Below are 12,479 nucleotides of genomic sequence, written 5' to 3'. Positions count from 1 at the left end.
AAAATTAATGAAAACAACTAAACTAGTTAAAATATATTCTATTCTCTAATTTATCAAACATATTTTCCTTTTTTTGTTTTAAAAAACAAAAATTTATTTTTGAAACTTCTTCCTGGGGGAAATTTTTTTAGGTTTACACATCTTATTTGATGGATGGGAGAATAGACGCCGAAATTTGTACGGTCTGCATCCTCCCTAAATTGATTGTTTGAGATAAAAATCAAAAACTGATAATAGGGTTTGAATTTGTATAAAGGTAAAATAGAAAGATATCATAAAGCACATTTCAAATCTATCAACATCTACTTTAAAAACCAGCCACAAAGTCAAATATAATATCAGACTCAAAACACAAAATTACAAAAACAGAGAAGGTATTTTGAATTTCAATATTGACTTTCTTTCAAGTGGATAGGTGTGAAATTTGTGAGAAGACTAGCAACAACCACTGATGGAGAGAGAAGCATCAAATAAGAGTATGAAAGAAGTAAGATGATGACAGTAAGTAAATGCTAAGATGAAACAATAAGAGGAGAAAAAAATTTGACAGTTGAAAACTGAAAAGCCTCTTTTTTATTAATCATTACTTTTAACAGAGTTTCATTATGTAAATTTGACATTTTGGGTCCCTTTTTTGAAAAAAAAATAATAATAATCAGCTGAACAAAAGTGTGCTGATTCAGTTAGTTCCCCACAGGGGGGAAGTGCAAAAGTTTGAAGCAGAAGTAGTCAAACAGGAGAGTTGAAACCCTGACCAGCCATAAAGGCTACCTTTTAAAGCCCAAGATAAAAACAATTACATGAGCTGCCAATACATCTCTTACAAGGTAAAATTTTATCAAGCCACGAAGGATTGTCCTTGACTTTGCGGAAGAGCCACAGCAAACACAATTTTAAAGCACACCTGAGCAACACCTAATGCTTCTGTAGTAAGTCTCTGAGTTGGGAGTAAATCTGTTCTTTAACAAAATCCCTGTTGCCGGTGTTCAAAGTGAAAATTGTTGCTCCTGGATGATTCCTCAACCGTGCAACTGTAGAATTTCAGACATCCTAGTTATAGGTAAATCCAGAACATAAGGCAAGTAACAGACAGCTTTTTAAGTAAATTATCCTAGAAACTGTTGAACCAAACTTTAGGATAGACCAATATGGACCCTTTTGTTGCATACCCTCCATCCTCTGTCTTATAGAATAGAGAGGACACAACAAATGAGGGGATTTCTAAGGAGAAAAAGGGTACATATCAAACTTCTTTTACAAGCACATTTTGCATTTGCCAAAGCCTTTTCAGGTGATTATGAATATATGGTAGTAAGATACGTGTTGGACAAATGTGTACCTCCAGGTATATCTCGGCCGAATTTTGGAATTGGGATGGAGGCCAAAACTGGAATATTTGATTCCAGAACTCTTAGAACAGCAGGAAAGAATGATGAACTGAACAGCTCCATTTTACCAACCTCGTCGATGATGAAAAGATCAGTGTCTTCTTTCACCTGGTTTCTAAAATGCACAATTCTTAAAACCACTTCCACAATAATAAAATGTAAAAATAACAATAATAAATATAATAAAGAGAACTGAAATGACAAATCAAGAATTTTGACATTTAACAGTTGAAATATTTGGAACTTGCCAATCCAGTAAGAAACTTGGAACTTTTCGAAATTTAGGCATCTAGAAACTCTAATTTTAGTCTATGCTCCACCACTGATTTATCATACACATACGAGTCAGGAGGGCTTCAACATGTAGAAAGTCCCCTTGCCTGCCTCCGTTCTCTCTGGTACTATAATAGAATCACTGACATTAAAGATTATTCCTCAGAAACACTTTAAAGATAAAAGAAAACAGCCCACCTGCAACTCGGGCAATGCTAATGCCTCAAAGGATGCTATATCCACTCTGTACTTCCCAACACTAGGCCATCTTAGAGACTCTGGGCTGCAATTGCACAAGACACTTCAGTTGGAGATGGAACACATGACTAAGAACCTGTTTGGTAGTGATTTAATTTTCATTCAAACGCTTTTAGTTTGTAGCACTTCTCAAAAGTGATTTTTGGAAGAATAGCCCACAAAGTGACTCTCTATGAATCACTGCAAACAATTCTTCAGGTTTTTAAAAAGTGATTTTCAAAAGTTTGATAAACACTAAATTTCTTCAAGGTACCACTTCCAAGCATTATGAAGAACTTTTAACTCTCTCAAAATCACTCCCAAATGTGTTCTAAGAAAAGTAGTTTCTATTCAATATAAAAAGCTCTGGCAGGAAATGGCCTTCAGAGTTAACAAAACCATGCAATTTGGTAGAAGTCATATAATTAAGAATGTAGAAAAATTGTAACATTGGAAAAATTGTAATGCCTATTATATGTAGACAGATATGGTCTAAGAAGCAGTCAATGAATACATTATTTGAATTAGTCATTGCTCCGTTTTGGTGCTTTCAGTAATAGATCAGCTAATTATACCATAATTTCCTTTCCTTACTACTATTATGATCAAGAAATAAACAAAAGCTTGAATCCTCAATTGGAATGATAGTGAAATTTTCGAAATTGGATTGATAATCTGGATTACAATTATATGTAAAAGGCTAAGATAAATACAAACAGAGAGAGAGAGAGAGAGAGAGAGAGAGAAGGAAGAAATTGAATTGATAGTCTGTTTACCTGACCCAAGATTTGGTTGTGGGGGTATTCCATACCCACCATCAAATAACTTGGTGAAATGCAAATGAATGAAATTAATGCATAGAAATGGGCATGAGATGGGAACATGTAAGATAAGATGGGTCGCTGACATTGAGCATAGAGAAAGGGTGTTGTAGGATAGTAAGGCAGGTAAGAAAGAAGCAAAGAGTACCTGGAAATAGAAGAAGAGGCGAGAGGTCCCTTGCGACCATCTAATGTAACCACTTGGAACCCAACTCTTTCACTGGCTTCTCTCACCTCGCCTATGCATTCATAATTTAAAATATCATCGCCTATTATCAAATATTCAAACAAAGAGAGAGAGAGAGAAACTTACTAGTGTAGAAACCCTGAACCTTCAAATTAGGGTTTGAGATTTTGAGAGTCTCCAGCACCCTCGTTATCAGAGTGGTCTTACCCACGCCCTGACAAAATTCATTCCTTTTTAATCACATATTCATTTTGAATGACAGGAGGATTGAGTTTCGAGATTTTATAACTTACAGGAGGGCCAGTAACGAGGAAGCATTTACCGGGACCTGCCATTCTCACCGTCTCCAAGCCTCAACTCTCACTTCCCTCCGCCTTTTCTAAGGATAATACCGGCAACCGCTTCATAACCGACTGATTTAATAATTAATAATTTAATATGGGCGTTATTTCAACCTTCTTAACCAAATAACCCCAAATAATATTATATTTATATCTATATGTCAATGGTGTCGCTAATCTACATTCCTCCAATAATTATTTTTTGTCTACTTCCCCCATCCACCCCCACCCTCCTCCGTTAATGATAAAAATGGTTCATCAAACTTGAAAACTCATTTTGCCCAAAATATCAGAGATATGATATAGACCTCCACTTCAAACAATATCAATTCTCCAAGTTATTCCGTAATAGCCACCAGTTGTCCGATATGTGATAAACAATTTCAGCGTTTTCCATATACACATTAGATAATATAAAATATGACTTGGACTGAATCACAAGCCCCATGAGGCGCCACGATCATATTTGGTGGATTAGTGAGACAGATTGACTTGGAGGCCGACGAGCTCACAAGACACAAGCAGGGTTGCCAAAAGCCAAGATTTCATCCATTATGTTTTGCGTATTTTGGTAACTGATCCAAACTGCTTAACCGCAAATGGTATGACTTGCGTTGAAATTGCAAGTCTTGATTTTGACACCTTGAAAAAATACTGCTACCAATCATCTGTTAAACCCCAATCTCACAGTGCGGCCAAACCAATAAAAAGGTCACATTCGTATGCCATCTAAGCTTCAAAACATAAATGGAACCAGTGAAAATTCCAGCAGATGAATTTCGCAATTCTCGCGCAAGGATATAACTGCTGCTTAAAATTGTGTTCTTCCTCTTTTATGATAAAAAATGTGACAATGAAAAATCTTGGCAATGCAGAACTCTCTTCTTATACGAAGGCGTCTGATGACAACTATAAAAACATCACCACATGCGCACTTGCTCCATCCTGATTTCGAATTTTAAACACCAAAATTACAATGCTCAATCTGATTTTTCAAGATCTGAAAAATAAAAGCTTGTTGTCCACGGAAGAGGCACACGTGAAGATGACGTACAAATCATCTTCCATTATTTTCAGCTCAAATAGACAGACCACAAAAGTCAGAGCAATAACCTATAGCGTAGAGGCCAAAAAAATGACCAAACCACCAAATCTGTGGTTGCAGGTAAACCTGTGCCTAGCACATTTACCACGTTTCACATTCGCCCGGGGACCAGACCTAATACCACGTGACAGGATGCGAGTGAGACTGACAAGGCACAACAAAAACCACCGTTTCAGATATTTTAGAGACCCCAAAACCAAGAACAAACTATTCACTCTTTAACCATCAATGAAGGACACAGACTCGTCGGGGGAAATACCCACATTAGTACCCATGGGCCTTAATGACAGTAATGGTAAAAAAACCAACAATATAATGAAGCATTCACACCACAAAGCGATTAACAAAGCGAAATTCAAGGAGACAGAAAAACCTAGCTGAATCATTGAGCATTAAGAAAAGATGAGTACATGGCCATATGAACGAGGCCGCTCCTGAAACTAAGCTTTCACCTAAAATGGGAGCAGCCGAAATTTCATAAAAAAAAAAAAAAAAAAAAAAACAAAAAAAGAACTATTTATCTTGATAGAGTTATCAGAAATGGGAGTCATGATATCCTAGCGATCCTACACAACTGGCAGATCTCCCTTGTTGACATCCTTCACTGCTGGTTCCCTACTCTTCATCATCTTCTTCCTGCAAACACAAAGAAATCACCATCTCAGTACAACTAATTTTAATTAACCACACCATACTTTTCTCAGAAAAGTTTTAATTAACCTCTCCACTCTCATCCTCGTCTTCCTCGTCGTCGTTCACCTCAGACCTAGATTTGTCAGACTCTTCCTCCTCAGCAGCAGTCGGTCCCTCAGCCTATTGAGCGAATTCAATAGTCGCGAGTCAACTTAGGAATTCTACTTATAAAACATTTATAAAACAAATAACTTTTGGAATTAACATGAATAAAATAAATAAATTAAAAAAGAAGAGAAATGCGCACCATTCTCTTGTTGTAGGCCTGCATGCTCTTGTTGTATTCAGTTTTCCTTTTCTCTGCCTTTGCTACATAGGGCGCTTTCTCCTGAATTTTTCCAAATTTTGAAGAAAATAAACGAAAAATAAACAAATTAGATTCAATTTGTCTCCAAACAAATAAATGATATTGGTTCTGTTTTAATACTCACAGCTTCTGACAACGATTTCCATTTATCACCACCAGCTTTACCGACCTATTTCGGTCCAACAATTATCACAGAATAAAAGAAATAAGTGAATAAAATCGAAAAATATATCAAAATTATTTCTCCAGGAATTAGTAGATCTAAAGAAATAAGTTTACTTACAACAGACACAGATTTATTGGCTGGATGCTTTTCTTTGTACTGCTTCCTAAACTCCTCCCTTCATTCAACGAAGGATAAAGAGATTCTCACATCAGAATGGATTAAATAAAAAACCTAAAAATCGGAAGGAAAAAATGACAGATCTGGTCAACGTTTCTAGCGAGATTCAGTACATGAAAACGAAGAAGGCACTAGCAGGCCTCTTCGGCTTGTTTGGATCCTTTACAGCCTTCTCCTTCTTAGCCGTCTTTTTTCCGACGGCAGCGGCACCTTTCTTCTTCACAGAAAGCCTAGCGCTAAAATAAAGGGGGAAAACACACACACACACACAAAAATCAATCAATCTCTTTCGCATATACAAATGGAATAAGAAAAAATCCAACTATTCTAACAAATACGCAGGAGATCTCAGATCCGAGATCAGAATCAGAAGAAATTTTTAGACAGAGACAAAAACACGAAAATGATGAAAAAAAAACAACTCACTTGCTATCAGCTCTCTTCGCCTCAGCGGCCTTCGATTTACCTCCCTTCATAGCGAATCCTGCAACGCAAAACCGCCCAAACCGCCGAAACCGATGAGAATCGGCCGAGAATCGGCGAAAACCGGCAAAAACGGACTGAGTTAGAGGGGGAGGAGGCGAGTTACCTGGTGGAGTTAGGGCTTCGTAGAAAGAGAGATAGAGAGAGATAAGGGGACAGGAATAATAGAGATATACGCTGGCCTTGGTGTGATGTGTGTGGGGAAAGGGAGAGATAAGAAGAGGGGTTGGAAAGAAAATTAAAATTGAATCAGGAAACAATTGAAGTCCGGGTTTAGGCGGGATTTCAAAAATCTTTGCCACGTCATCGATCCGTGTGCTCTCACTCTATTGGCTCCACCCCCTTCTACTGCCTTTGTGCTTTCCTTTGTGTTTCTTCTTCCCCTTCCTCGCTCTCCCCCACCTACTCCTCCCGAAGAGACGTGGCCTTACACTGTTTCTCCCGACCGCCTCCTTGCCCACCACGTTGGTATTTATTCTCACAGTACTACTAACACCCCCAAATACCAATAAAATTCTCCCATTTCAAGCAAAAGTTAAAAAAAAAATTAAAATAAAAAAATAAAAAAATAACAAAGCAAAATGATAACGTTCATTTTTCAAGTACTTTGGTTTTAGGTATAGGTGGATGATAATATTAAGAGCATGATGAAGCAAGTAGATACATTGAATATCGATCACATGGACCGTCGTAATTTCAGAGATGAAAGGGAGCCTTCCCTTTTTGGCAACTTATGGCATGGAAGAAATACCTTCCAAATGCTCACAAACTTAGCATCTTCATCGCAATTTTACAAAGAGGTTGTATCTAATTTTTGGAAGCCACCCAAGTGTGGATGGTCCCATGATTCCTAGGCAGCTTTGTCAACTTGGCTTTGATAAGATGTCCAAACTAATGGTTGATTAAAATCTAACGATAGTGGCCTACTAATGATTTAATAATAATTTTTTATTTATAATTTTGATTAGGAGTTGTTCTATAGAAATAATTTCTAAAAATAGAAATGGGGATACTTTTGAGTGAATAATTATAAAATATTTTCACGTGTTTTTAAAAACAAAAAGAAAGATGGAGAAATAAAAATAAAATTTAAAAACAAGAATATAATGTTTTTTTTTTCTTATTTTCTTTCCACCAATTGATAAAAAAATATATATATGATTTTTCTCTTAATTACATTTTTTTATTTCTTTAAAATTTTTCAATAGGTACATAGATTTCAAATCAAATAATATTAAAATTGAAAAAAAAAAAACATGGAGGAAAATTGATCATGAATGATTTTGTTACTTTCTTCTTACATATAATTATTTATTTAAAAAAAAATCAAATCAAATAAGATATGATATGTTTGATTTATTAAAAAAATCTAATAAATATTAAAAATAATTTAGTACTTAAATACTTATCAAATTAAAAAATCTAAGGACAAAAATTGATCTTTTGTGTAAAATTATATTTTTCTAAATTTTTTTATTAGATAAATAGACTCAAAATCAAACAAGACTTTAATGTATTTGAAACTCAAAAAACAACAAATCTTATAATTTGAAAATTAAAAATAAATCCAATTAACATAAAAATATAATAAAGCAAAATTAACGCAAAATAAGTCTTGACTCTAATGTTTTTTTTTTTTTTTTTTCACCGAGTAAATAGATTCTAAATCAAGTAAAAACCAATTAAATGAGATTTAATACTTTAAATTCTTTATTACTAATGTTTAAGAATGATTTGTAACTCAAAATATCTGCTCAATCAATTGTAAACTAAATCAAAATTAGTCCAAAATACGTCGTTTGAATAGATGTGATTGGAAAAAATTGACTAATTTACATATTAAAAAAGTAAACATTATTTGTTTCTAAATTTATTTTAAATAAAAATATTATTAGTAATTATTATTATTTAATTGTAATAATAAATAAAAAAAGTTGATTAAGTCTTTACGATGTTAATACACATATTTTATAATATATAATAATTATGATCAATTTTAATAAAAAAATGTAACTTATGATTTTATTATATTAGTACCCATATTTAATTAAAACTATTTTTTATTTTCAATAAAACTTGAATTAAATTTAATTAATTAATTAATATTATATAATTTGAATTTGATTTTTTTTTAACAAAATCAAAATCGAAAATGTATTTTTTTTTAAATTAAAATAATTTATTAAATGAAATTTTAATTTTTTGTTTATAGTAAAATTTATTAAAAAAATAACTTGTCAAAGAATTTACTTTTAGAACATCAAAAGGTTAATTTTTTACTTTTTTAAAAAACATGACCGAAGTAACCGTAAGATAAATTAATATGTCAATGAACACAAGCTATATAAATTAAAAAGAGGTTAAATTTATTTATCAAATGTGTGAAATCGAAATAAAGACCCTTGTCATGGCTCGGTTTTATTAGGCTATGTATGTTTCCGAAAAGTACTAAATAAAGTTTTTTATTTGGTTTCATTATGACAAATATGAAATAAAATAAAATATAATTAAAATTAATTGAAATTTTTTATATTTTAAAATTATTTAATCTTAATATCATCAAAGAAAATAAATAAAATGAACGTGAAGAAAAATATAAAAATAATTATTGATTAAAATTTTAATTTTTTTTTACATTTTAATTTATCAATTTGTCAAAATGCATCTGTCTTTTCCTTTTTTTCAATTTTCAAATCCAATTTTTGACTGTGTCAATCCAAATTTATCATGGAAGATTTTTCCAAAGCTGTTTTTTTTTTTAAAACTTAAATCTAAATGAAATTTAATTTAATTTAACTTAACTTAATTCCAAATATAACTTACTAGCATTAAGTATTAAATTGTGTATTTTAAATTACTTTATTATTGTTAAATATTAATTATTAATATGATGGAAAACATATTAAAATTATGTTTTCAGTTGTTTTAAAAATTTATTTTTAACATTTAGCTAAAAATCAAATATTTTGATTTTTTTCTATTTAATAAAAGAAAATATCAAATATTTTGATTTTTTTTTTACTCAATAAAATTTAAAAAAAAACAATAATAAGTAAAAATAAAATAAAATAAACCTTTAAATTTTGAAAATAAATTACATTTAATATTAAATTTTAAAAACAAACAAACAAACACTACCTCAGAAATCCTGTTTCATTGACTTGATTTCATTTGAAGTTTTAGGCTCAGCAAGTATTGGTGTCGTTCTCAGTAGTAAGGTTGCAGCTCTGAACTGCTACTTTAGACTATACTGATTGAACCAACCCACATGGTTAGCTGGGCACACTAAAGCGTCGAAATATACCTTTTAGGGGCTTGTTCACACGACGTGATCATGATCATGAATGAAGCTTTTGCAATCATGTCAGAAAAAAAATACTATTGATTTGGTCAATCTTGTACACATTTAACTTTCTTGTATAGCTCTCTGTCTATACATGAAGCCCTTTCACATGCCATATATTGATTTGGTAACTCTTGAAACAAATGTCTCTAGGGTCCTATATGTCAACTTTGAGTGTAGATAGGCTCTATTTTTTAGTATGCAAATCCGATGCCTGATTTTGGATTCAAACTGTAGGTTTAAGTTGAATATAATCGTATTTACATCAAATTCATATTGACTTATAAAACTTGTTTAATAATTATATTGTTTTTAGGGACTTACTCCGAAGTTTGGGATCAAATTAGATTTGGAATCGAAGAATATGAATAAAAAGAATGAAGTAGCTTACCTAAAAGAAGAAGAACGACCTCAATAAGAGAAACTACTCTTTACTGTGATACAAAAAGAGTTTTATAAAGAAAGTTGCTTACTATGAAAAGCAAGATGCCCCACTAATCTTATTTTATTGATCACTAGCCCTTACTCTTTGTCATTGATTCAAGAACAAATACCGAGCGTTCCTTTGTTGGTCTATTGCTTGATAGCTTTACATCTGCATCATACGAATTTGAATCAAATTGACTTATTTAATAATCATGTTGATTAATCTAATTATAAATTTAAATTATTTAATCTATATTTGACTTATTTTAATTTTAATTTTATTTTTAAATAAATTAGTCGATTGAATGATAAACATGTCTGATTACGAAATTGAGTATATAGAATTATACAAAATATAATTCAACTAGATTTTAAAATAAGAAATATATAATTATTCAATGAGTTATACAAAGTATTTCTTGTTTAGTGATTAGTTAGTATTTGAATTTATGTTTTTAACTCGAATATTATTTGTGTTGTGTTTGGGTTGGCCTCTTTAACCTAATTTGAATTTCCATTCCTATAGTTTAAATCTATTCAAGGAGGCTATTTGTAGAGTCAAATTTGTGGTGTAAGCTGCCATATAGAATCATGCCTAGGAGTGAAATGACCACCTTTGTTCCTTGCGCTTCGTCCATAGAACATAATATAGCCTTGCACCAACAACATCCCACCTAAGATACCACATAAGAAAATAGAGCTGTAATGGATAGTCATAATTGAAAGGCTAGGAGGGTTCTTGTGAGAGCAAGTTACCTTCTCAAACTAATTACCTCCCCCAAGAAAATTGCAAAACATAAGATGGTAATGAGGAGGGTCAATGGCGTACCACATGGGTAGAAAAACAAGCCCTGTCTTCTCAATCACCCATGTCTGCAAGTAAATGTAATGCCAGTCACAACAACTCCCTACAAAAGGTTGCCATCAGCTTACCCATCTCTAAATATGCATGAATAAGAGGTATCAAGCAGGCAGAGGAAAGCATTTGAAATGGATCTCTTGTTTGGTTACTTTGTAGGCTACAACAATGAGTCTGATGATGTTCCAACCCAGATTCCACTCATGAGGGTCTCTTTCTAAAGCGATAGCAATGAAAAAAAATTGAATTGAGTTCAAAAGGCACTGAAGAGTGGTCAGCAGAAGCTTTGCAGGGTAACTTTTCATTACTTCAACCTGTCTCCAGATCAAAGATCAACAACTCACTTATTAGACTATGTCTCAACCTACCATAAAAGTGGATTTACTCTGAAGATCAAATTCTTATAGCAATTGAAAGTATGTAATCAATCTACTTGAAGGTAGTCATGACAGCATACTCAAAGACTATCTAAAACACAAAAAGTTCTAAGTTCATTATCAGCCTTTTTTTTCCCACATTTTCTCCTTAATAAAAAGGAGCATAAATGCATATATAATAGAAGAGGTTACCTGCAATACAAGCCACAAACCCCAAGAAGTGTTAGCTGTGAGCACGAGGAAGCATCCCTTTACCCAAGTTGCACCATAGCTAACATGAGTTTCATGTTCTTCGATGGTATGGTGTAAGGGACGCCAGTGGGGACCCTTTTAAAAAGCAATTGTTGCAGCACCTTCAACCTTTGCCATGCTAATGGATGTCCTCAATTTCACCATTTCCATCCTGTAATACGATATTTGCATTCTGTTTTGAGAAGATATTTGCATGTGCCAGTCTTTCTAAACTGGCAATCCTAATTAACAAACCTTAACATAAGTACTATCAAAAGGTTAAACTTAGCTAAGTCGTGTTCCTCGGTTCTCTTGTATAAATTGGCGTTTTATGACATTATGAGCCTATTTTGCTTCAAAATCCTGCTAATTTGATTATCTTGTTTTGTTCATCTACAAATTAACTTGTTTGAGCTTTGGGGCTCTTGCATTGTGATGACACACTATGTAATGTTGTTTCTTGTTTGGGGTTCTTCATTATAGTGCTTTTAACTTTTAAGGTAGTGGAGGAATGGGAAAGTTGTTATATTGGGAGACTGTAATGACCTGCACCCAATCGTGTAGATATTTTCCGCTTTAGACCCAAAGGCTCCTTACAACTTTAAAACACGTTTACAAGGTTAAGAGAGACCTATACTTATATAGTGTCAATAACTTTCTCCCCTATTTGATGAAGGATATCACAAACACTTCTTATGCAAACACAACATCCTTATTGTATCCTATGGGATTATGAAGCCAAACAGAGAAACACCTCTTATGGAGCCAAACAAACTCTTACATCAGAGTTAAGTATCAACTTAATTTGATATCATTTTGTAATGATTTGTTCCTAACCATGTAGATATTGTCTGCTCTGAGTCCAAAGAGGCTCTCATAATTTTAAAATGTGTGTACAAGGTTAAGAGAGATCTATACTTATATGGTACTGGGAATTTTCTTCTTTATCCGATGTAGGATATCACAAACACCCTCATGCAAACACAATGTCCTCGTTGTGTCCCATGGGATTATAGAGCCAAACAAACAAACACTCCTCACAGGGCCAAACAAACCCTCACATTG

General features: G+C 33.0%; 2 protein-coding genes and 1 long non-coding RNA gene across 4 annotated transcripts; all 3 read right to left on the bottom strand.

Annotated features, from left to right (window-relative positions):
* Positions 1-550: 550 nt before the first annotated feature.
* LOC117912959 (cancer-related nucleoside-triphosphatase) lies at positions 551-3,302 on the bottom strand. Its single transcript, XM_034827779.1, has 6 exons — positions 3,200-3,302; positions 3,033-3,120; positions 2,868-2,958; positions 1,860-1,944; positions 1,340-1,496; positions 551-1,031 (listed from the first exon to the last, which is right to left on the bottom strand). Exons 1-6 carry the CDS (start codon positions 3,239-3,241, stop codon positions 916-918), a joined length of 579 nt encoding a protein of 192 aa, XP_034683670.1. The 5' UTR covers positions 3,242-3,302; the 3' UTR covers positions 551-915.
* Positions 3,303-4,706: 1,404 nt separating this feature from the next.
* Positions 4,707-6,504, bottom strand: LOC117912960 (HMG1/2-like protein). 2 transcript variants are annotated; one of them, XM_034827781.1, is made up of 8 exons: positions 6,285-6,504; positions 6,122-6,179; positions 5,809-5,931; positions 5,636-5,693; positions 5,477-5,521; positions 5,293-5,373; positions 5,073-5,165; positions 4,707-4,988 (listed from the first exon to the last, which is right to left on the bottom strand). In XM_034827781.1, exons 2-8 carry the CDS (start codon positions 6,169-6,171, stop codon positions 4,968-4,970), a joined length of 471 nt encoding a protein of 156 aa, XP_034683672.1. In that variant the 5' UTR covers positions 6,172-6,179; positions 6,285-6,504; the 3' UTR covers positions 4,707-4,967. The 2 variants fall into 2 exon arrangements, with proteins under 2 accessions (XP_034683672.1, XP_034683671.1); XM_034827780.1 differs by lacking the exon at positions 6,285-6,504 and having other exon boundaries at positions 6,122-6,278.
* A 3,498-nt stretch (positions 6,505-10,002) lies between these two features.
* On the bottom strand, positions 10,003-10,788 carry LOC117912338. Its single transcript, XR_004651003.1, has 3 exons — positions 10,704-10,788; positions 10,562-10,621; positions 10,003-10,116 (listed from the first exon to the last, which is right to left on the bottom strand). It is a non-coding gene; the product is annotated as an uncharacterized LOC117912338 (long non-coding RNA).
* Positions 10,789-12,479: the final 1,691 nt, after the last annotated feature.

This window comes from Vitis riparia, chromosome 4 (assembly GCF_004353265.1).
Source record: "Vitis riparia cultivar Riparia Gloire de Montpellier isolate 1030 chromosome 4, EGFV_Vit.rip_1.0, whole genome shotgun sequence".
NCBI lineage: Eukaryota > Viridiplantae > Streptophyta > Magnoliopsida > Vitales > Vitaceae > Vitis > Vitis riparia.
This window is presented reverse-complemented; position numbering and strand designations above follow the sequence as displayed.

Excerpts from the sequence above, each read along its gene's own strand:
- LOC117912959 (XM_034827779.1), bottom strand. The coding sequence starts at position 3,241 with ATGGCAGGTCCCGGTAAATGCTTCCTCGTTACTGGCCCTCCT. Across the intron at positions 3,121-3,199 it reads TCCTCGTTACTGGCCCTCCT|GGCGTGGGTAAGACCACTCT; the intron begins GTAAGTTATAAA and ends GAATTTTGTCAG. Across the intron at positions 1,945-2,867 it reads GCCTCTTCTTCTATTTCCAG|CCCAGAGTCTCTAAGATGGC; the intron begins GTACTCTTTGCT and ends GTGCAATTGCAG.
- LOC117912960 (XM_034827781.1), bottom strand. The coding sequence starts at position 6,171 with ATGAAGGGAGGTAAATCGAAGGCCGCTGAGGCGAAGAGAGCTGATAGC. Across the intron at positions 5,694-5,808 it reads AGTGCCTTCTTCGTTTTCAT|GGAGGAGTTTAGGAAGCAGT; the intron begins GTACTGAATCTC and ends CGTTGAATGAAG. Across the intron at positions 4,989-5,072 it reads ACGAGGATGAGAGTGGAGAG|GAAGAAGATGATGAAGAGTA; the intron begins GTTAATTAAAAC and ends TTGTGTTTGCAG.